The sequence below is a fragment of the Eurypyga helias genome, unplaced genomic scaffold (genome assembly GCF_000690775.1).
Source record: "Eurypyga helias isolate BGI_N326 unplaced genomic scaffold, ASM69077v1 scaffold17215, whole genome shotgun sequence".
NCBI lineage: Eukaryota > Metazoa > Chordata > Aves > Eurypygiformes > Eurypygidae > Eurypyga > Eurypyga helias.
In genome coordinates this window covers 130,271-155,374 of record NW_010253695.1, presented here as the reverse complement: position 1 = coordinate 155,374, position 25,104 = coordinate 130,271, and the positions used below count along the sequence as shown (strand labels likewise).

Below are 25,104 nucleotides of genomic sequence, written 5' to 3'. Positions count from 1 at the left end.
AAGAGTAGCTTACAAGTACCAAATATTCAGATGTCACTGATGTTAGTAAAGGTGAAAAGAACTCCTTAACATATGGATGTTCAACATACTAACATTAGAATTTTCAAATAACGTGTGTTGTCCCAGCTTCTGCAGAGGAGCAGTAGTACTGTACATATTAATAGTATTTCCACCAGCCTAAATTTTTCTCTGCCAGACCCGATGCTCGTTGTTGATTATTTTTTCTCTTTTAATCAGTTATATTACTGGTGGACAGAAATTACAGATAAATGGGAGTTGATGTGGAGTCATTTGTTTGTTCTGCCACACTCACACCAATGGTATTTCCAGAAATGAGTGTGAAATTCACCCAGTGATGTCTGTCTCTTAGACACAGTGCCGTAACTGGCTGAAGACTGGCAACTGCCTCTATGGGAACACATGTAGATTCGTACATGGCCCTTCACCACGAGGTAAAGGCTATAGCAGCAGTTATAGAAGGTAAATCAAGAACTCGCTTTGAATTCTTCACATGCTGTAGGAAAATAGCTTTTGCAATTGTCTTCTGTTTTTTAGTTTTTGCTTTTTTTTTTTTTAAAGTGAAATGCTGTGGTGTGCCTAATGGTATGTTTTATTGATAACCAATTGCATTGTGAAGCTGCTCAAAACAATTAATTTTGCAACTTGTAGTGGGTTTTCCCAGGACTTGTGTGTGTATGTAGCTTTAAAAAATGGAGTCCTCTGGTTGCAGATTAACTGCTTATATTACTGGAAATGAGAAGTTCAAGTACCTTAATATATTTTTTTATTTTTTTGGCGTAGTGTTGCTGCAGCTTCTAATGACTTTCTGTCCTTTACTAAAATGCTGTTTTGCAATTACTTACAGCAGTACTCACATACTTGCAGCCCTTCTGCCTTTACTATATTGTTTGGTAAGGTGTCTATCCTTTCTCTCCTGTAGTGAGAAAACACTTCTCTTAAAAGCATATCTGTCAGATATAGAACAAATATCCTGTATCATGGGAAGAGGTCCAAAAAGTTACTTAATTTTTCAGAAGAGAGTGGGTTTTTTACTGTCGACCTCTTCATTTGTTACTGTGATGTAAAAATGCCTTTTTTTTTAACTGTCCTTTGTGTGGCGTAACACCTTACTTAAACTAAATGTGGCAGTGTTTGTAATATTCTTGCTATAAACAACGGAAAGATAGTACAGTTTTAGCATAGTACATCTTTGTATGAAGGCTTCACACTTTACAAATAACTGTGCTTCGTAATGCTGCAGTGATGTAAGTGTCACTCTAGGTTATAGATGGCCACACTGAAGCATCAAAGTGTAAAGCAACAGCAGGAAGATTGACATGAGGTTAGGGTTCTGTTTCTGGCTCTTTTTCCTATTCCTGTGGCATATGCTCAGGATGATCTTGACCTTGCTTGTTTGATCTTCCATTGCTTCTAAGGTGATAGCAGCTGGGATGCAGTATGTGTCACTGAATTTAATGTTTCTTTCGGTGTGTAAAAGATTTTACATTGTTCTGTGCTGAATGTTCCCAATGGGAAAAAGGAGTGATTTACTGGCAGAGGTTAAATTTTAAAAATGTTAGAATGTCACTTTCACCATGATTCCAGTGTTTGAAACACTCAGTGTATAGCTGTGCTTGGTCATTTGAAGAAAAGTCACAGTTCTTTCAATGATTAAAGCTTTGTTTCTGCTTCACTGTCACTGCTGACATTTAAGAATAAATTTGATTTACTTTTTATTGCTAACTTTTCATATAGTCCTAGTAAAAAGAAAAAAAGAAAGCTTAAGGACAGCTTTTGCTGCTTTATTTGTCTGATATATTCAACATTTAATAAAAGTGTTCTTAAAAATAAAAAGGGTGAGGAAGCTCCTATCTATTCCCCTTCTCCCCAAAACAGACAAATGAAAAAAGCATGTTTGTCTTCAGAAGTTTCTGCTGATAACTCTTGGCCAGGCACAGAAAAAGCTGGTTTACATACGTAATGAGATGTTGGCATTTTCATGCCATTTAACATCGCCAAGACTTTTTACAAGTTCTGTCCAGGTATTTTGAATTCAGTTTTATTTGCCTCTTGCAAGCCAAGCTAATGCTGCTTCCAGACCAGTTCAGTTCAAGCAGTATTCTTGTTATGGGACAACTTGGTGGTGGCATGTCTACATGTGTTCAGCTGGGCCTGTTGCTTTGGAAGCAGTTTGGTAGGACAGAGCACATCTTACTGCCTTTATGTCTTGCCTCTCCAATTTCATACCTGTCTGAAATAAATCTTATTGTTTATGGTTTTTATCTGACCGTAATGCCTCCCATAATTCAGAACATCACCAGACAGTAGGAAAACTTGACTCTAAAGTGTGAAAAAGACTCTTAAATCTAGTTTTGTTGTAACTCCAGCTCAACATTAATGCTCCTTCGCACAGTGTGAATTTTAATCTTGCTGTTATAAAAATAAAACCTAGCATGTTTTTACATATAAAGCTTTCCTAATGAGGATATTAAGAATTCTGTAACAGACCTGCCAGTTTTCGAGACATCTGGAGTATGGAGAGGCTGACAAGGAAAAAGCTGTGTGTAAACATGCTATCCCACAAGGAATTTTGCTTTTTTGTGGCACTCATAGAATCATAGGGGTTGGAAGGGACCTTAAAGATCATCTAGTTCCAACCCCCCTGCCATGGGCAGGGACACCTTCCACTAGACCAGGTTGCTCAAAGCCTCGTCCAGCCTGGCCTTGAACACTCCCAGGGATGGGACATCCACAGCTTCTCTGGGCAACCTGTTCCAGTGCTTCACCACCCTCTCCAGGAAGAACTTCTTCCTGATATCTAATCTAAACCTCCCCACTTTCAATTTAAACCCGTTACCCCTTGTCCTGTCACTACAGGCACTTGTAAAAAGTCCCCCCCAGCTTCCTTGTAGCCCCTTCAGGTACTGGAAGGTGCAATAAGGGCTCCCCGGAGTCTTCTCTTCTCCAGGCTGAACAAGCCCAACTCTCTCAGCCTGTCCCCATAGCAGAGGCGCTCACGCCCTCTGAGCATCTTCATGGCCTCCTCTGGACTTGCTCCAACTGGTCTATATCCTTCTGATATTGAGGGCTCCACAGCTGGACGCAGCACTCCAGGCGGGGTCTCATACGAACAGAGTACAGGGGCAGAATCCCCTCCCTCGACCTGCTGGATACACTTCTGATACATAGATGGGTGGTTAGTTGCTTGGAAGCTTCCTGTGGGTTCTCTTACTCTGTTGTCAAGATCTATGCCGTTGGGGTGTCCCTCTCTTAGCTTGTCTGATCCTCTATGTTCTGGATCATTACAATGGATTTAAAAAACAAACCAACGTTAATATTGGATAAGAACGTATGGATTTTGCATGGTTCAAATCTCCTTGTATGGGAAAGGGAAAAACGGGACAGTGTTTCATGAGCATTCAATTATAAGTACATCAAACACTAATAATTGTCACCTGCCTATACACGCACCTATGCACCCATACTTGCACACACCCAGATATTCAGACAGATGGTTGTAATGTGTGCTTGTTGCTAGGGAGTTGTTTCTGACGTTGTTAGAGGTACAGAAGCAAACGGAGATGCTGTTATGAACATGCATTTCCTAACCAAGCCGCTGCATGGAGAACTGAACTGTTGCAGGAAGTAATGCCATTTAAAATAACTGCACTTCTTAAAAATTGAAATTATGAAATTCTGCATTTTAGGCCTTATTTAATGCATGGCCCTGGCACAAAATATTAAGTCATTAAAGAGAAACTTTTCATTGTGTAGTTTTCTTCTTTCAGTGTACAGAAGTAATGTTGTGGAGCCTTTTGTATGAAAGGTTCTACCAGTTGCAGTGTAGCCACATCGTGATAAAATGTAGGGGTAAAATTGTAGTTACCTGTTGAAATTCAGCAGGGCGCATTACCTGAAATAACCAAACGTCCCATTTTGGGGGGTGGGGGGTGGGAAAAAATACATAGAAAATTGTGTAAAAGAAATAAGATTGTGGTACACTTGAAAGAAAAACCAGCTAGTAGGCCAGCTTGTTTTTGTGTGCATTAAGCCAAAGTATCTGAAAGCAGTACAGCTTCCTGAGTAATTTAACATATTTTCAGTCTGATTTTATTAGAGTTTTTGGGGATTGTGATGGTTTTTGGGGGAGAGGTAGGGTGGATGCCATGACTTTGCTCCGGTGTTATAAAGCTGAAAAAAGAACCCCAAAACCCAGTAACAAACCTCAACTCTGAAGCGATAGCTTTTTTAATTTCTGTAATTTCTTGATAACTTTTGTAGTCTTTAAATGGATTTGAGTAATATTTTAAACAAAACAAGTTTTTCTTCCCTCCCATACTGAGAAAGGTACCAGTTGGGGGTGAAATGGTTTGAATGTGTTTTCACTCCAGCATATAGCTTTAAAAAAAAAAAAAAAAATTCAAATGTCTATCTCAGAAGTGCATGAGCTGCTTTCAGTGTAAGTTCTCTTGCTCTCTCCTTCAGCTACTCAGCTTTTTCCTGAAGTTGCTCCTCTTGAAGAACAATGCTGCTAGTACATTATTTATAACCTCTTTGCCTTTTAAATTAATTTTCATTTTCACAAATCCTAATCCTTTGTGCCATAACTGAAGTATTGAAAAATTAAGGTGTGGAATTGCCACTTCAATGTTGAAAGTTTATTTGTTGAGGTAGCTGATGGTTGGAATGCTTCAGAGTTTCGGTAATGCAAAGGAATTATCTTTCTAAAATGGGGAAGGGGAAGAAAAAGATACCATGAATCATAACCTTTGCTAAATCCAGACACGTTAAAAATGATATAATAATGCATGCAAAGAAGATAACTTGTTTATATTTGTATGCTGGATGTTACTTGATCCTTCCTGGTGCTGAAAGGAGTAGCATGCTACTGTTTTGTACATTTATTCTGATCTAAAGTGTATTTACAACTTCATGAAGAATTAAATGCATTTGAAAATGAGAGTAGTCACTGGTCTTTTTCTTGTTAGATGCTAAGATGCTTAGCTTTATGATAACCTTTAAAGAACTAAACGTAGATAACATTGCAAAAGAGGAAGTGAAAACCAATTACTGTTTTTCAAGTATGCGCAGGTTGAAAATGAAATCATATTCATTTAGACTTTTGCATGCAGAATTTGTGAAACACACTTTACCCCTTGTGTATTATGTGACAGAGGAAGGGTGGGAGACAATACTTTCTAAACAGAAACCCTAATTCAGTCTGAAAAATGAAAATGCAAATTTAATTATTCAAACTCTTCTAATCAACTACAGCAGATGTCAGTATCTCTTCATGCTTATTTAGTGTAAACTGGTAGATACAGATCCAGTACTTTCATACAACCATTTCACAGAACAGTGTTCAGTTACAGAAGCCATCACAGAAGTACCAAACTCAATATCAGGCCAGATTTATGTGAAGAGAAAATTTGTTTTCTTGAACTTGAAAGATCATTTGAAGCAGCTCCTACATCCCCTTTGTCTAAAAACTTGTTTAGCTGAAAGGGTTGTTCTCTTTTAAGCCATAAGGGATAAATCAACTTGTGAGTCCATACTAAGAGGTGACAAAATTGTACAGATGTCTTCTAGTATTGTAGGATGTTCCCCCTCCCTTCCCACATCACAGTAATACCTTTTACAGAAAATATATAGGTTGCATGACTAGTAGAGTTTGTACAATACTTTGTAATTAAATAATGAAATAATGATGTTACTGCAAGATGGAAAACGTAGAGGGTCTCCAAGAGCGAATTTCTGGTGCATGGTCTCGCAACAGCATTTTTCTGTGGTGATGGTCTCATCAAGGTCATGGGAGGATGGCAGCTAGGTCAGGTTATTTCCACTTGCAGGCTTCATCCGTATGCAGAGTTGTGCTTCTGTCTGACTAGCATTGCCAGCCTACAGTAGTTTGACTCTACATTAATTTTACTTTTCTATATGTAATACGTTCATATGGTAAATTTGGTGCAGCTTAGAATATGGAGAAGGCTGAAGCTATTTTGAAAGACTTGGTAGGAGTGATTGTGAAACACATTTGCCTGATGTTCAGAAAAAGACAATTTGTTGTGGATAGGATCTAGAGTAGTAACTGAGTCATGTCATACATACATACAAGTAATTTTTCTTCTTAAAATCAAGTCTTCCATGATGTTCTGAAAGAGTTTTTGGGTTTTTTGTTGGTTTGGGTGTGGTTTTTTTTGTTTGTTTGTTTGTTAGTGGGGTTTTGTTTGTTTGTTTTTTAGATGCTTAAGCCCATTAGAACGGAATATTTTCTATTCATCCTCTTTGCTTCTGGGTGGGAGGGTTAGATCTTTCTGTATATATTAATAAAAATAACTAAAGATAGATTGTATTCCTTTAAAAATAGTCCCATAGAACTGGTTATATTATGTTTCTGTATTATACAGGTCACCAGAAAGACCCACTGGAGATCTTCGGGAAAGAATGAAGAACAAACGTCAAGACGTTGAGGCAGAGCCACAGAAGCGAAGTACAGAGGAATCGTCCTCTCCTGTTAGGGTAAGAATGGAGTTTGCAGAACTCCAGAATCCCTCAGTAGCAATTGGGCAGTGCGTCCTAGAAACCTGATCATGGTGACTTGTAATATTTAAAATGCTTTAATGACTTGATCATTCTGTACATAACATGTGGCATATTTGATTGTGAAGTGTCTTAACAATTGTATTATTTTGCTGTTTTTTAGCACTTTCTGATATTTTGGTTCCCAAAGATTTTATAAATTCCACAGACTAAAATATATTATGAATACTGATAAACAGGTATTAATAATAGTGCAGACTCTTTGTTTATTGGCAAGAAAGTATATTAACTGTTGTTCCAATCATCCACTATCTTCCCCGACACTTATTCATATCCATTGCTTATATGTATCCCGACTGCAGTTGTTCATCCCAAATTTACTTTTGGTGAGACCATGCAGTTACTGTTATGCTAGTTCATTTTGCCTTCCTCCTCACATACTCATCAGCCATCCCAACTGCCCACTTCTGGATTTTGCAAAAAAATAATTCATTATCATTCTCATGAGCATCTCTCTTCAACCCTATACCCCTCAAATATCAGAAGTTACTAATTTTAAAATTGTTACCTGTTCTTGCACTGATGTTACAAACAAATAGGGTCAGAGTTGGTAGTGTGACCCTGCATCTGTGTAGCAATAGCGCCAGTGTATTCCCGTGTCGTGTCTTTTAAGACCGTCTTCATATGACCAAGGATTACAAGTTTTTATTTGTGAAAAATCAGTTTTGCTTCTGCAGGCATTAACAGCATTTATTCCTCCCCCACCCCCGGACTGTTTCTACTTGCTGTGTAAAACGAATTTTTATCAGGTGTAAAGAAATCAACAGCAGCTGCTATCATTAAATTAACAGAATGGCTTACCTTCCAATTGTGTTTTCAGTTGCTGTTAATTTGTACAAACTTTCAATCTTTTTACTCTTTTATTTAAATGTGTTTCTTTCCTAATAGTTTGAATAAACTGTTCAGTTTTTGAGTACATGGTTGGTGAGAAAAGTGGGGTTTTTTCCAACCACTATTAAAAATCTACTGTAACTTCTTCTTTCCTGGTACAACTCTAATTCTTAGTTTTGTAATTCTTAAGTTTTGATTAGTTAACCCTGCTTTTCATAGTATTCTATTAATGTGATAATAAAATACTCTTAAACAACTAAACCCCAAGTAAAGGTGAACTGGAGGTGGGGCTCAGGGAATTGTGGGTCTGTTGAAGAACCAAAAAATTATTTACAGGATAAGCACTCTGCAGAATAAAATTTACTCTGCTTCAGTCTCATAAAACAGAAGGTGAGGAAACCACTGAGCTTTTTGTATTAGTTGCATGGAGGCAACTCTCAAAATGTGGGATAAAGAGAGAAAATATTCTGGAACAAATACATGAAGAGGGACAGTTGTCAAGAGTTGCACTGCAAAGAACCAGGATTTCTAAAAGAACAGAAGACTGAAGTGACTGAACTGCTAACAAAAACCTCGCTCCATCACTAGAGCTACTGTAATGGTGGAGATCTAATATCTGATGTTTCTGTCTCTTATTAAAGCTTTTGGGATAAGTTTCATGATTGTTTGGGGTTTTTTTTTAAATAAAAAAAAAAAAGAGCAACACTGTTCCTGCAGACCAAATTTGTGCATCACCAGTCTACTAGCCTGAAACTTTAATGAGGAGTAATGGCTAAGAGAGAACTGTCTGATACAGGGGAAACCTTAAATAGCTTCTTTTGAACCAAGGCATTGGAGGCGTATAGATAGTCAAAGAATAGCAGGTATAATACTGTCAGCTTTAGAAGCCAGCTAAGGGGAAAACTTTAGATTAATTTCAAATGACAACATAACAGAGGATGCTTCATCTAAAGAACTCTAACTTTTTAAGAACTTGGAAAAAATGTCCCAAAATCTTAAACTCTGCAGAAGGTATGAAAGCAGTAGTTGAGATTACTGAAGTCTGAGGAATGCCATAGGGATTGGGGAAAGCTTTTTGCAGTACAATGGCAGATGAAACTTTGTGTTGGCAAGTGCACAGTAATGCACAGTGAAGAAAGTATTTGAAACAAAAACCCATGAATGAACATTTTAAAAGTAACTGAAATCATCCAGTAGAAAAAGAAGTTATTGTGGACAGCTCAATGAAACTATCTGTTCAGGGTGAAGTCATAGTTGCAGAAGCAAACACTCAGGTATATAAAAATGGAATAGAAAATTATCAGTATTATGCTGTAGAAATTCATGTTCCAGTTTTATTTGAAATGCTGTTTGGTTGTGATCACCAGTATGGAAGAAAATAGAGTCAAAGGTCTTTTTGAAGTGGGCAAGTAGTTGAGAAAGAGACTGGAGAAAAGGACGTGGCGAATGCATATAATGTATGGTTGAGAGAATGTAAATTAGATGCGTCACATTCATACTTTATCCCAGTAGACAGAGTGGCAGTGTGAAAAGGGGAAATGCTCTGCATGTTATATATAACAATTCTACCTGATTGCCAGAAGATTCAGTGAAAAACCTGAATAGGTTCCACAAAAAGTTGAGACAGTATAACTAGTATAAAATCTTTTTAGAAGACACTACTTCCTTGGAGACATAACTAGTACCATCTGTATGTATTTAGGAAGAAACTTACTATATGGACAGCTTATAGAATAAATCCTTATTATCCCTTATTATTTCTTCAAGTCTTGTACTGTTATTTTCAGAGGCAATATGCTGCATTACGTGGACTACTCAGTTGTTTCTGTGTGTCTCAGATTTGTTTTCGGACTGATTTCAGCACTGTATGTTAGTGTATCAATGGTTATACAAACAGTGAGATAAGGTTCCTGCCATTATTGTGTTTAGTTAGAAATTTTTATGTTGATTTTTTTTTTCTCCGTATTATGTGAAGGCAGCCACGTTGTAATACTTGAAGTATTATCTAAAGTATTACCGGGGACATGTGTGATTTGGGAAAAACAGTGGGAAGAACTTAATGTACATTTAGGAAAGGGTTTTGTAAGGAATGTGTACCTTGTTTCATATCTGTGCTTTTTGTCGCTGTGGCTTTTGAATATCTCCACTGGAAATGGAAGGCAGCATTTTTGAAATGAAAAAAATACCGGTTCATTTCAGGGAAACTTCAGACTCATTCTCTTGTATGTTTGTGTAGTGTGGTAGTAGTTTACACTAAAGATATGATGTGTAGGGTAAAATAGTACTGTGCTTGTGTACGAGATTCTAGCTGTAATAGTGATAGTTTATTCTAGATATAAAACCATCTGTCCTTCTGAGTTAGTTTATATTGCTGCTGATAAGGCTGAAACTGAAGATTCTGCCTAGTGAGAATCATAGATTGTAAGAGTCTTATAAATATTCTCTCCATCGTTGTTGGCAAAAAACACTTCTTGGCTAGAAGCATGTTTTGCAGACTGGATGAGTCCATTTGTGCTTGGCCAAATGCTTCTGGCTGTGGTGGGAAATTCATTCAAATAGACATCGTCTTGTGCTGTTGAGTGCTGATCATATCTTATGGGCTGTGGAACGTCAACTTAAGTAGACATTAGATTAAATAAAATCTCACAGATTTCAGCCATAATGTTGGGGATTTGGTTTTTTTCCTTTTCTTTAAGTAGCATTTCTCCTGAACGTCAACATTAAACTGTAATTATCTATCCAACACAAGTAAATAGTTTAACTGTGAGCACATACCTGAAAACATCATAGACAAAGTCTACTAAGTTGTTGTTTACTCTTAGAATATTTTTTTTTAGTAAATAATTCTATTATTATGAGAGTTTATTGTTTCTTGTCTGGTAAATGGCATTTTTTCAGAGTGTGTAGAGATATAATTTACAAGTGTGGCTGAAGTGGATGCAGCATCTTCAAGTACAACTGAAAGGCATGCTTTTAGCTGTTAGGAGCTTGATCTGTTTTATTCATGGCTTATTAAGGCAGAGATGAAAAGAAGTGTAAAGTGCAAGAAGGTTTAGATATGAAGGAAATATTTATTCCCCATAATAGGAGGGAATTAAATGTATTGTAAGTGGAACAAGTACAATGAAAGGAAAATATTGAAGACTTTTTGATAAGAAAATTCAACTATGTGTTCTAAACCATCATAACTTAAATTCTTGATCTGTGTGCCCCAGGAGAATATACTCAATTTCTAAAATGAGATTTGTTTTTTGAGATGCAATGTTACCAGAATATTTTTTTTGTGACAACTAAACTGAAGTAATTTAATCTTTGAACAGGCTCAGATCAAGTTGTCCTGACTTGTAAAATAGCATGCTTGTGTAAAAAATGCCTATTCTCTTCCCCTATACTCAATAATTCAATAAAAATCTTCTGTTAGATGTTTTTGTTCTCAGTTCTTCTGTAGAAGTATGATTGTGCCACTACTGAATCTCTTCACTGAAGGGAGAAAATACAGGTTGTTTCAAGATGCTTGTGTTTGGCTGTAAGTTTGGAGAAGTAGGTGAGGTACATACAAGTTGTGTAGTATTAAATTGGTAATGCATTAATAAAGCATTCTGTCTTATCTGTACGTTCTCTGCTGACAAGTTTTTTGAGGAATTGGATTTGTGGAGTTTTTTGAAATGTAGAGGCTGTCCTAACATGCATATTTCACTTTGCTAGTAACAAACAGTGTTGAATTAATAAACTCATATTTGTATTCAGGAAATAAGGTTTATTGTTTGTTTATATTGTAGGAATTAGTTGGAGTATTTAGCAGAAGTACGCAGTTTAATAGAACAGATGGAGGTTGGTCTAGAAAAATGCACTCTGAGGAAAAAAGAGAATGGCTGCAGGGAAGGCTCGTTGATAAAGTTACAGATTTTTCAAATCTCATTAAAGTGATTTTCTTTTAAAGTAACTTGCTTTGGAGCTTAGTACAATTCTTGCTCTTTGACTGAAATGCCTTTAATACGTGTTGTGATGATGGATGGCTTAGTTGACGTAGACTTATCTGCACTTAACGTCAATTAAGTTAATATCAAGTCGTAACTAATACGACTTGATAGGTTAGGATCTTGTGCATCATTTTAGAGATCCTGTCATGGAGAAAAACCCAGTTTTTTTCTTATTATACAGGCTGCTTTTGGTTGAACATGGCAAATCAGTTCTTTAAAGTGAAGTTCCTTTGTATTATGTAGCGACTGGTCATTTTTCTTTCAAGCCTTCTAAGGCTTTGAATATGATATACTGAATGCATTAAGATGAGAGGCTTGAAGATAACTATATTGAACCATCTGTTCTAGTTCACTAGGTAAAATAAGTGCAGTACTTGTTCTGTCATTATTTATGTTATTAAACTAGAGATAAGTTTTTTAACATTGTTAGTAAATGAAAAGGAATAGTTGAATTTTACTCGCTTGGGAGTGACTCTCCACACTGTTATGTTAATTTTTTACTGTGTTTCTAAGGTGATGTTAAGTATTTAAATCAAGTAAAGATCTGAGTCGCAATAAGGAATAGCTAGTGAAATTCTCAGGCATCTCCTTTTCTTGGGTTAAAAACAAAGGGTTCGTACTTATCAACAGTGAAGAATCCCCAGAAGAGAAAAGAAGGCACTATGGGAGGTGAGAACAAAAGAGATACAGGACAGACTTTCATTATTTGCTCTTTCTGGTTTCCTACTTAATAAATTAACCTGAGATACTTCCAAGCTTGAATGGTGTTTGTGTTTTTTTTTTTTTTTTTTGTAAGTAGTGAAAAAAAATCTTTGTCCTGTACTCCCACTTGAGCCCAAGTAGTTTATTTCGAGAATGTCAGTTCAGCATAGGCAGTGATGCATCTCTGCAGCTTGACTGCTGGAATTTAGCAGGTGAAGAAGAGCAGCACAGGGTCAGTTGCCTTCTGAAATTATCTTCTTTCCTCTAAGAGTAGCGTCTGGCTCCCATGGGTATCCACAGGACTGTCTGCCACATGCAAGATGGGTGCTACTGCAATGGTTAGACTTGTTTAATAACTTGGGCGCAGTGAAAGTTCAAATGCAAAGCTATCAACAAAACTTGATTCCAGTGTGTTGCTTTAGACTTTTTTCCCCTTGCTCTGCCAGCCACGGGTCTGGGGTTTTTTTATTTTATTATATTCTCCACCCACACCCCCTTTCTTATCCTCTAGAGACTTAAATAGTTCAGCTTCTGAGGCTCATCAGCTTTGCATATAAATATTATTTACAGCTGAGAACTCTTACTCAAGCTGTTAAAATGATGCTCTTTAAATGTTCATGAAAATCCCAGCCTTAAGAACCTGATCTGTTCTTTCAGTCCTGTTTTAAACTTTATTTGCTGATACATGCTCAATTCTTGCCCTGCCTTTAAACCTTGTTTTTATTAATCCTTTCTTCTCTTTTCCCCATCTGCTATTTGCATACTGATTATAGGAAGTTGCATTAGAACATGTTGCTTGTGGAGTCTCTGCTTATTTAAGAAGGAATTTGTTCAACAGGCTAAAGGGAAGAATGCTTTTTGTGCTATAAAAAAGAAACAGGCCAAATACCATGTAAACTACACCTGCTTCAGGCTTATTTTAAAATAAAGTTGTATACTCTAATGCAGCATTTTTCCCTTTATAGAAAGAGTCTTCACGAGGAAGACATAGAGAAAAGGAGGATATCAAAATTACGAAGGAGAGAACACCAGAAAGTGAAGAGGAAAATGGGGATTGGGAAACAAATAGAGAAGGTAAGTATAATTAAACTAATGGTCCCCCTACAGCTCAAAGACTTGCAAGATTGTTGGGCTGTATGTAAAACAAAATACTTAAAACTTGGTCTCTAAGCAGAATATTTTTATGCGGTAGACATTAACGTTTATTTTTGGAGGAGAGACAAGAAGCAATCTGAGTTGGACTGCTACTACAGTAAACCCAGTTTGCTCTCAAAACACTTGTTTTTTGACTTTTCTTTGACTGCTCAGGCAACAGGGAACTTGGCCATAGGCTACTCCATGGCTGAACCTTTCACATTTAGATTGCTAGTTGAATGCAGGTTGCATTCAGAGTAGTTTTGAAACTAGTCAGTCTGAGGAGAGAGCATAACTCCTTTGAATTCAAAAGTCAGCAGGTTTTTGTGGCATAATTTGTCATGGTGTGGACTGTCTCATTAACAAGAGCTGCACTGGAATGAGTATGACAACAGCTGGAGGTAGCCATTGGTGAACTATCATAGAATCATAGAATGGTTTGGTTTGGAAGGGACCTTAAAGACCATCCAGTTCCAACCCCCCTGCCATGGGCAGGGACACCTTCCACTAGACCAGGTTGCCCAAAGCCTCATCCAGCCTGGCCTTCCAGGGATGGGGCATCCACAACATTGCTGGGCAACCTGTTCCAGTGCTTCACCACCCTCTCTGTGAAGAATTTCTTCCTGATACCTAATCTAAACCTCCCCACTTTCAATTTAAACCCATAAAACTATGTATTTTTTGAAAACACTGCAAGAGTGACAAGAGTCTTGTGTTGCCTTCTGTAGGCTTTTATGGTTTAGTTTTGTGGTTCAAAAGTGATTTCATTGTCCTTGTTGATAATACTCATCCATTTAATATGCAGACAGTTGAGGAAAAGACTCTGGTTTTTCCTCTCTCTCCTGAGTGTTTCCATTTCTCTTTTGTTAGAGGCAAAGTTCACCTGACACTTAAATTATGGCAGCTTCTGTGGTGTTGACATAGTTTTGTAAGTGCCAGTGTTTCAGCAATAGTGACAATATTGCAAGAGGAGAGGGCAGATGGACTGGCAAAGAACCTGGGCTGTTAGGAACTGCACCTCTGTAAGATGTTCTCATGCTTTCATGACACATGAAGGGAATTTGTAGACTGAATTTAGTTATTGCAAAACATTTTCCATAGTTCCTGCATGTGGGCGGGGGGGGTAAAAGTGAATAACTTTTTAATGAAGTAATATTTTCTCTGACAGTTATTCTAAAGTACTTTTTGAGCATTAGACTTAAATAGCCATAAAATAAGAAACGTAAACAGACTGAGTAAAGCGACTTTGACTTCCAATAAGATTTCAGTTCCAAGGCTTGAAGCATATGATACTGTCTAGCCATGACTTAATAAGTGAGAGAAATAGCACCTCTTCTGATGTGAAAACCTAGCAGTAATAATGTTTTAAAACCAGAACTGAAATCATGAAGTGTGCATTTGTCCAATCAGTCATATAGACATTTCATTTTAAGATCAATTTGTATATGTATTAAATAAGTGTGTCAGTTGATTTGTGAGATACTGTGTTAAAACAAAAAACCTCTAGTATTTTGCATCACTATTTCAATCTATTTCATGTGAGATTTCCCAGTTAAGTAGTGCTCTACATGTTTTTGGTCTTTGTGAAAACACTTAATTATTTTTGTTATTTAAATATAAATAAATGGTTCACTGTTTCCAGTGCTACCTCAGCTTAATAATTGATGTCAGTCTCTGAAAGAAGTTAAGGTATATTTTTAATGACGTTTCAGAATTTAACTGTAGGTTGTATGGAACTAACTGGAGTTATTTCAGGTTTACACACATAATTGGATATTTGTTTTAGCTTCATTGGTCCAATCATGCAGTACTTAAATGTCAAGGAAATATTTGTTCTTGGCATCCAGTATGATAAATATTATTTATTTCGTATGTGATCATTTACTAATCTATTTACTCTTTTTTTAACTAAAGACTCTGATAATGGAGATGTTAATTATGATTATGATCATGAGCTGTCTTTGGAAATGAAGCGCCAAAAGATTCAGAGAGAACTCATGAAGTTGGAACAGGAAAACATGGAGAAACGAGAGGAAATAGTCATTAAAAAAGAGGTTTGTATTATGTAAATGTCCAATTAAGAAGGAAAAAAAAATCAGCCGCTTCGTAGTCTTCTAATAATTTCCTGGAAGATCTGAGTTTCCTGGGCTACAAACGCAGTATTGTGTATCATAGTAGTAAATAACAGGCACGTGTCTAACGTCGTATGTAATTTAGATGCTGACTGCGAGTATCTGGTCAGTCATCAAGCACCATAACCAACTTTTCTGCTGAATACAGTCAGCTATTAAATGAATAGGATTTAATGTATTTTAATAATACAGAACTAAAAAGACCTTTAACAGAGAAGACGTGTAGAAGAAAACACAAGGCATAATGTTTACCAAGCTCCTGTTCCAACATGTCATGTGATAATAGAGTGGCAGAGGCAATACTGTAAGGGTTAGAAACTCAAAAATTTTGTGGAAGCTTTTTCAGGGAAAAAAAAAAAAAAGCCTGAAAGGAGGACTTTATTTTTCAGACAAACTTGAGTGCTAACTGGGAACTTAGTGGTTTTAAACTTTTAGTTACAATTTTTTTATAAGGTATTAGAGAGTGCATTGTCTTCCTGCAACCTTTTCCTGTCATCTTCCTTTCGTGACGTTCTTTGAAAACGTTGTGCTTAGTTTATTTGAGGCAGATGTGTACGTGGTTAAGGTCTCAGATGTAGACTGTTACTGAATTTACATATTTGACACATATATCAGCATACAAGTAAACTTTTGAGCATCAATATCTTATCACTTAACATATTCTTTTCCTCAAGATTTCTCCAGAGGTGGTTAGATCTAAATTATCACCATCACCTAGAAAGTCTAGCAAATCTCCAAAACGAAGATCCAGTCCCAAATCATCATCTTCAACTAGTAAGAAAGAGAAGAAAGCATCTACTGTATCTTCCCCACTTTTGGATCAGCAGAGGTCAGTATGTAGATGTGTCTTGTGAGAAAGTGAGAACAGAGAACCACACTCATTTTTATTACTGGGGTTTTCATAATCAATATGGGTTTGAATTTTCTTTGCTTTTGGGACTTTTGATTATATAATTTTAGGGAAGTTCTCTACATTGTGCACCATGAATCATCTTCTGCAGCAAATTGTTATATGCATGTAGTTGTCAGTCGATTAATTTCTTTTCTCTTTGCATGTTCAGAGTCTGGGAGTTGATGAGGAAATACAAACTATTAAAAAGTGGGAAGTGGTTTTAATTGAGATGCTGCAGCCTGTGAAGTAGCTCTTCTAGACTGAAGTGAAATATTTAAAATTTGACCAACTGCACCTTCTGTTGGTATTGCATATTGCTGTTCAGGAAATCATATTTGACTTTCTAGGCAGGGAACTTCTCAGAATTCGGGGGCAGGGAGGAAGGGGGAGTAGGAGGTGGGGTGAGGGCAGAGGGGGGAGTAAGAGCAGGATACATGAAAATCACAGGAAGTTAAAACTGAGTGCCTTACCACAAAAAGTCAGTCTCCAAAACCTGTTTCTAAGTTCTTGCTGGCTGCAGGACCTTTTATATCACTGTTTGCAGCTTCTGGATGGGAAAGAAATTACTGCAGCAGTGAAAGCAGACACATCTGTATTTGCTAAGCAAAAATCCTCTTCAAAACGGGGATGGGTGTTTCTGCTACAAGAACGTGCAGCATGGGCTAGTATGCTGCTCACATTCAGTATGCAGTGGTACCTGGCTTATGTTAGTGGTAGTTTAGACAGAAAAATATATACAATTTTATATTGTGATACGCATATTTAAAAATATTTGGACCCTCTATCCTGCATCGGGTAGTTAACAGTAAATCAAAGACCTGAGTTGTTCAAGTCACTTTGGGAATGTGGTCGGGGTATTGCATTGCAGAAGCAGGAGTCTAAACAGGCAAGATACCCTACAGAGTTCTGGTCCTCTCATATATGCAGTTCATGCAAGGGCATTTTAACTTAGCAAACTGGTTCTGCCTGAAAGGGAGCAATTCCTACTTTTGTTCACTTGCTTCAGAAATAAAGATTATAAATGGAAGAGCTCAATGTGAATTTTTACCATCTGCATTCAGCCTTCAGTCAAATACAGTTTTTGAGTGCTGTTTGCTAACAATGGTGAATCCTATCCTAAAAGCTTCAAGGCCCATTAGGTTATAACTTTCCTGCCAACATCCGAGAAATCAATATTTGAAATAGTTGGCTCCCCCCCCCCCCCCCTCCTGTTAATTTCTCTCTAGGAGTTCTAAAAGTAGCCAGAGTAAGAAGAAAGGTCCTCGTACCCCTAGTCCTCCTCCTCCAGTACAAGAGGAAACTCCCCTGGGGAAAAAGCACAAAGAAAAGCATAAAGCAAAAGAACGTTTGGAAGAAAAGGCAAGGGAGGTGAAAGAGAGAGGGCGTGACTTTGAAAGGCACAAGGAGAAAAAAGAGAAGCAAAGGTAAGTTATGCTGCATTATTGGCTTTTAACATCAATGTAACCTTGCTTTTAAAGTTGTCTTTTATAGAACACTTAATAATAAGGGATTTATACCTGCTTTGCCAAAAACCTTTTCAGTACTCATTAAATATTTTAAGTGCGTTTTATAGATGGATTGATAGGCTATAACCAGCTGATTGGTAAGTTTTAATTACATACCTTAATAAGTTTGTAAAATGCCCTTTTGAAAGGTTCATTACTTTTTAGGAAGTTGGACCTTCACCAGTAGAGCAATCCATTTGCCAAAATCTTGTCAAAGTTCCACTTGCCTGCTCTTCTGAAATCTTAGAGGACTAATATCTTTCTGAATTGGCAGTGGGATGTCTAAATTCTCCCTAATCTTCAGTAGTTAAAGGTATTTCTGAAGTAGTCAGACTACTGTGATCATTACTTCACCTTTGTGTTGGATTAATAGGAAAGAACATTCTAGGTAGTGCTGAAAGGATCAAGAGAATACTTGGCTTATTATTGTACCATAAATTGGTATTGCTGTGGTGACTACAGCCTTTTATTTCAGTGTTGGATTTTTCTTTTTTTTCCTAAATAATAAATATAACAAATAATGTCAAATCTTCATGAGGTACATTAAGTTAAATAGTTGAAGGTTCTGAGAGAACTCTTTCATTGATGTACAGCTGTGATTAACGTTTGAAAATGTCTTCATGCTTGAGGCTTCTTAAATAAAGTTCTGACGTTACAGACATTTTTAAATAGGGTAGCAAGATAATTCTCCATTGATAGGAATTCTCTTTCACCACCACGTGAAATAGTAGGTAAAATTACAAACATATATTTCTGGTTTTACTGTGTTCTAGTTTTGTAGTTTACAGGCCAGTGATTAGCACAAAATTTAGTGTGCATCTTGTGTTTTTGAGTTTTGTTAGCTTAAGGTCATTTCATAGATGAAATAATAGATGGAACAAATGATTCTATAAGAGAGTTCCTGACCTTGTAAGCACCGGTTCTGTCTTGGAGTTGTTTGTAATTTCTTAGAAATGTACCAGTGCCACATTACACCTGATAAACAAGTTGCCATTTATTTTTCCCAGGGATCCATCTGAAAGCTCCCATAGACAGAAGCGTTCTCCTAGTCCTGCAGACCATTCTGGTAGTAATTCTTCCCCTTCCAGGGAGTATTCACCACCTGCTGCAAGGCGAAGACAAACCTCCCGAGCTCCAGCCAAGTCAACCGCTCACAAACATAGCTTCTCACCCTCTCGCAGGTAGGAGGTTAATTGCGTGGATTTTATTTGCATGAAGAGTTCTAATTTAGGAGAAAAAATTAGAAAATACAAGGAATCTTCTATCTTGGAGATGGGAAAGGAGCAGACTTTCCCCATTCTAAACTGGGTAAGGTGGTACACAGATCCTGGCTCTACACATTTTTCCTGAAAAGCCAGCACAACTGGCTACGCAGTACAACACAAGGACGATTTCAGAAAGCTTCAGGGAAGTTATCCTGCTAGTTCTAGGGGCCCTAGGGAAAAGAAGAATCTTTTGCCACCTGTTAAAAAGAGAGGAGGCTTCTTGTTCAGTCTGAAGGAGTCTTTAAACTTTGGTTTAGAATGGCAGTGCTAAATACTACTGCAGGCCTATGTTTGTGCAATGGAGAGAGAGGCTTGTTTTCTGCACTCCAGTTGAAGGGTGGGTGGAAGACACCAGATGTCAAATTTATCTACATGCTGATAAAACAAGCAAAATAAACCCCATTCATTCTGCAGTCCTAAGAGTTGTAAGCAAGCTCATTTGCTGTAGTAGTGACTCAGTTCAGCTGGAACAACGTTGTATTGTATTAAGCTACATGTCACTGATGGACATCTTCTCTAAATTGGAGGAAGGAGTAGAGCAGCCCATTCCCCCTGCAGCTGGCAGTACTAAGAAGACTGAAAAATAGCTCTGCAATACCTTTTTCCCCATTTTTTCTAACCTACTCCAGTATTTTGCTCATCACTATGTGCTTGGGAGTTCTGTGTAGTCGTGTCAACTGTTATGCAAGGGAATGTTAAGCAGGGAAGATAAATGGGCCTTCTGCTAGAAGCAGCAAGGGTATGTGAAATGTCCTGTTTGTCTCCAAACCATCGATAGTCTTCCATGCAAGCCAGTTTTAGTAACCCTGTGTTTCATAATAATGTTTTAATGGCGAAAAGTAAATGTAGTCTTAGTTTACTAAGACAGCAAGTCATTAAACTGTTAGATTCTGTCAGTCATTTCTGACCCTACTGAATTTTCCTTTGAGCGCTCTGGAAATTTTACTACTAATTCTAGGCCATCAGTTTCGCTTGTATGTGACAACATGTACAAATTATCATCTCAGAGGCATGCACGCCGCTTTTTTCCTCAGGTTATTGGTCAGACCTTCCCTCTTGTGATGGAAAGCTGCGGCCAGCGTGAGCATGTATCCATGGAGACAGAGAAGCGCAGTTTACTCTTTCATGCCATCCTTGAGGAGTGTTTACTGGTAGCAGGCAGAAGGGCACCTTGAGGCTTTTTAATTTTCCAGACAAAAGAAGCTACACATACGCATCCTGGTCACACTGTGTGTAGAAGTTACAGGAATCCCTGAGCCATGTTGGGAGCGCATCAACAGGATCCCATGCACTTTGTCTTCAGACAAGGAGATACAGAATCTTAGTCTGTTGTTGACATGTCCAAAATATTCACTGGCATTGACCATCATAAACACATGTCAGTGGGATAGTCTCCAGGCCTAGTGATAGCTGTGCATCCAAGCTTACAGGCACCATATGAATTAAATCAAAAAAGCACATGCAACCTGTTCTTTAGTGTCCTGGTTAGCCATGTTCCAAAGACTGGCTTTATTTCTTTTTCTGTCTCAGCCCTTTCTTTCTTCCACTTTTCTGGGTTTATTTTCTAGTAGATATGAATTGGCTCGGTTCAAGCATTCAAGCCTGTCCTGCAAAAATTCTGTTAGACTTCTCTCAATTGGCAAGTCTGAAGTGTCTCTCAACAATCCAGTCAAGATGTTTCCTTTAGTGAATGTATCTGGTTCTGTAACGGTATCTGGATGTAAAACCACCATCTTAATGAGATTGGTCCTATTGTAATTAGTATACTACTCCAGGAAGCTTTGAAGACAGTTTTTTTGGGTCATTGACATTTACTAGAAAAAAGGATGAAATGCTGATACTAATAGTTTTGCACCATGTTGTCTTTTACCCAAAAAGGTAAAAGTTCTTACAGACTTGAGTTCCTGCCTCAAATTGCTGGTGATTTCATTTCACATTCCGTACCCAAAGCTTTCCTTCTTGGAAGCTGGATCATTGCTCTGTGTTCTTGACATGAGGAGAATCTTTTTACCTGCAGAGTCTGGGTCTTTAAGCAGCTTTGGCCAGGAGATCCACAGCTGAGTAGCATTGACTGGGCATCTGTCCATTTGGCTCTTGGGTAGTGTCACAACAGGCTGTAAGCCTGCTCACCTGAATTATTCCAGAGCTTATTCTCTTCAGAGCCAAACTGACTTCAGCTATCTCACCGAGATTTTCTTGTAATGTTTGCAATTCAGAAAAAGCTCTGTATTCAGAGAAAGCTGTGTTACATCTATGTCTTTACCAGCTGCTGGGCTGTTGTAGAAGATTGCAGGGAAGTACTACTGCCTTTGTTAAGGTAGTCCCTCATGTTAAGGTAGCTCTCAACTGAGAGCTTCATCTGTATCATAGCATCATCACAGAATGGTTTGGGTTGGAAGCGCCCTTAAAGGCCATCCAGTTCCACCCCCCCTGCCATGGGCAGGGACACCTTCCACTAGACCAGGTTGCTCAAAGCCTCATCCAGCCTGGCCTTGAAGACAGCCAGGGATGCGGCATCTGGATGTTCATTTGAAGTCACTAAGACTATATGGACATGCAAAAGTGGGAACTAAATTACTTAAAATTAAGTGGAATTTTTTGAAGATGTATTGTCCATGTGTTGTTTTTATGACTCCTCTTCTGTTTAGAGTCTGGAATTTTGTGAAGTGAGAGTTCGGAGTTCAGGGCAATGCATATTTCATGAGAAAAGATACTTGCAAGTTGTTTTAATGCTGCTAAAGAGGAAAACAGTGCTACTGAGCTGAAAGGCTTGAAGTGTGTATTTGTCCATGTTGGACTGTGGATGGGATCACATGAAGAAATTTGGTTACCATTGTGTAAATTATCTTTAGTTTAGTGATGGGATTTTGAAGATAGGAGACACTTTGTACTCTTTTTCTTATTCTATTAGCTATGAATTTTCCCTGTTGGTGTAAACTTTCATGTTTGCTAAAATTTTAAGTAGGTATGCATATGAGTTTTCAGGATCCAGGCCTAAATTGTTTAAAGATCAATGAGTGTAATAGAAGGAACAAGTTAAAAATGCTGAAGAAGGAGATGCTCCTGCTTTCTAAAAAACAGGGAGCTGTTGGAAACACAAAAAGAAAAAGTCCCCTTAAGTAAGACTCTGTAAAAGTTACCTGCCTAATTTTACTGTGAACTCCAAAAAGCATTTTATGTTGAAGAAAACAATTGTTCTTGGTTTGGGGGTGGAGCAGAAGAGATCATGTGTTTTTCTGATTCTTCCCTCCCTTTCCCCAGGAAAGCATTCCGGTAGCTGTGTCATAATTTTGATTGGACTATGTGTTCTTGGATATTAAACTATAACTGTTTAGAGATAAGCATACTCTGAAAGGTTATCCTTGGTACCCTTGAGGGAAGACTAGTTTGATGTTTTATAGAAGCAGAACTTATTTTCAGCAGACAGAGGGTAAAGAATACACAAATTATTTTAACCCCCCTTTTTTTTTGAAAGGGTAAGAACCTTTCAAATCAAGTTATTACACGTGTGCCTATTCTAACTCTTCCTTGCAGGTCTGCTTCCCCGTCAGGTCAGCATCATTCTCCCATATCCTCCAGACATCACTCCTCTTCATCGCAGTCAGGCTCGTCTGTTCAAAGACATTCTCCTTCCCCACACCGCAAAAGAACTCCTTCTCCATCCTACCAAAGGACAGCTTCCCCACCTGCAAGACGATCATCATCTCCCTATCCCCCACACTCGTCCTCTTCTCCTCAGAGGAAGCGAAGCCCTTCGAGGCACCGATCTCCTGGAAGAGAAAAGGGAAGACATGATCGTGATCGGACTTCACAGTCTCATGACAGGCGCCACGAAAGGCGGGAAGGTATGAATAAAAAAAAATAGCACTCAGGGTAATTTTCATTTGCTTGCAGATTGCATTTTGAAACTTGATTTTTCAAACTGTGGCGTTGTTTGCACCTACCTCAATGGTGAGGGGGTGAAGAAAATAGTGACTGTGTTACTGTTCCTGTGCTGGTGGTGGTGTTTTCAGGAGCTGTGCGATGGAGTATTCCGATAGGACTGCTTATGTAGGCTCAGCTGATCATAAAGATCTTGTAGGCATCTGTCTAGGTGTTTCTTGTGCAGTGAAATGGTGGTGTCAGTTGGTAAGCGATCTCTTGGTATCAGGCATATACTACTGGATCAGCTGAGTGACAGCAGGATACTTGTAAGTAACTATTGCTCATTTCTGTGAGGTGCCCAAATACTAATCCAGCCTTCACTGGTTGATCTCTGTTGTCTTTTTAATTGACATTAAGTGAAGTGTGTGCAAAGAAACAGTCATTCCCTCTGGAAATCTGTAAAGCTGGTTGAGGAGTTTATGATGGACAAACATGCTGTTTCTCTCAAGAGACAGATTACAAAGAGTACGTATGTCAGCTTTTTTTAGACTGGCTGTAAACTTACCTTCCTGTAGCAGTAACGTTATAAATATGTAATTTAAAAAAAAAAAATAGAACAAGAAAAATACTTTATCAGGGCATTGATGTCTTAAAAACAAGTGGTCTACATATAGCACAAATTTCCTGAAAATGTATTTGTGGGGGAAAAAAAGGAATTTATGATTGGAGGAGAGATGATCCTACCTTAAAATTATTGCAGTGTGTGTGCTGTCTAATGTGTTTGAAATTGATTTTTATTATACTTGCTGTCTTTTGAACTGGTTAATATTTGTAAAGTACAGAGCCATATTCACAAAAAGATCTTTAAAGTTTAGTGAATGTATAGGTAGATACCCAACGTGATCTTCTCTTAATTACATACTGATTCTGATTTTCTCTGTGTATGTCAGTGTTTTTTGACTGTATTATTTTAGTGTTATTTGTGTGCTAAATTTTTGCTTGCTCTGATTAAACTAGCTATATCTTTTTTTTTTTTAAACATTCCTTTAAACATTTTACAGAAACTAGAGGGAAAAGGGAAAAAGAAAGAGAAACCAGAGATGATCGTGATTATGACCAGGAGCAGAGTACCTCCAGGGATCATAGAGATGACAGAGAGTCTCGTGATGGAAGAGATCGGAGGGAGACAAGAGACAACAGAGACCGGAGGGAGCCAAGGGAATCCAGAGACACTCGGGACTCCAGAGATACGAGGGATTATAGCAGAGATACCAAAGATAGTCGTGATCAGAGAGATTCGCGCTCCACACGGGATTCCCATGACTACAGAGACAGAGAGAGTCGCGATGCCCATAAAAAGGATGACCAGTATCAGGAGGACTCGCGCAGCTATGGAAGATCCCATGGCAGAGAGGAGAGCTCTCGTGCTGAAACAAGGAATGACTCCAGAAGTGACTCCAGAAATGAGAGCAGAAGTGATAGAACTGGCAGAAGTCGAGGCAGAGGTCCAGAATTATCTGACAAGGGTATTGAATAATTAAAAAAATTAGTTGTCCCTATCATTGGAGTTTGAATACTGACATTCATAATGTCTTGTTTGATATTTGATGTAAATGCTGCCAAACAGTTGATGCTTTTACAGCTGTATTCAACTCTGTTGTCGTTAAATTAGATCAGTTCCTTGAATATAGCACTTCTGTGTTCTCCATTCAGCAAAGTGGCATAACTGGTATTCTGCCATCCCATTTTAAAACAAACACTAGCCCTTACACTATTTTATGTTTCTGCAGCCCTAGATTTTCCCATGGGCTGCAAACACAAGGAAGATGCTGATGTGTAGTAGAAGATTTGCAGGGGTCAGTGTGTCTCAAAGTACTAGGCAGCAGGGTTTTTGTGTTCTGTCAAAAGCAAATGCGTATCTTTAAGAACTTGAAAACCATCTTTTCATACATATGCACCTCTCCCCACCCCTGCTGCCTCATCCCTTCTTGATTGACAAAAAAAAAGTGGAATTTTAATCTTTAGCAGTGTTTTTGAAAGTCTGATGGACTTTGTAGAACAGCTCCACTTACCTTTCATCATGTGTAGTAAATATATTTTGGCTTTCTCAGGCTTATTGTGGTGGTTTCATTAGTGAAATGCCATATTACTTATACAGGAGAAATAATCTCCAGGAAAAATGATCTCTGTCTGCCTATT

At 38.0% G+C, this 25,104-nt stretch overlaps 1 protein-coding gene across 1 annotated transcript in view; it reads left to right on the top strand.

Annotated features, from left to right (window-relative positions):
• Positions 1-25,104, top strand: part of ZC3H13 (zinc finger CCCH-type containing 13) — a 39,636-nt gene that overhangs the window by 177 nt on the left and 14,355 nt on the right. Inside the window, 8 exon segments of the mRNA XM_010152756.1 lie at positions 371-480; positions 6,408-6,519; positions 13,079-13,187; positions 15,162-15,301; positions 16,054-16,208; positions 17,498-17,695; positions 22,576-22,886; positions 23,967-24,431. Coding sequence (XP_010151058.1) covers positions 371-480; positions 6,408-6,519; positions 13,079-13,187; positions 15,162-15,301; positions 16,054-16,208; positions 17,498-17,695; positions 22,576-22,886; positions 23,967-24,431 — 1,600 coding nt within the window.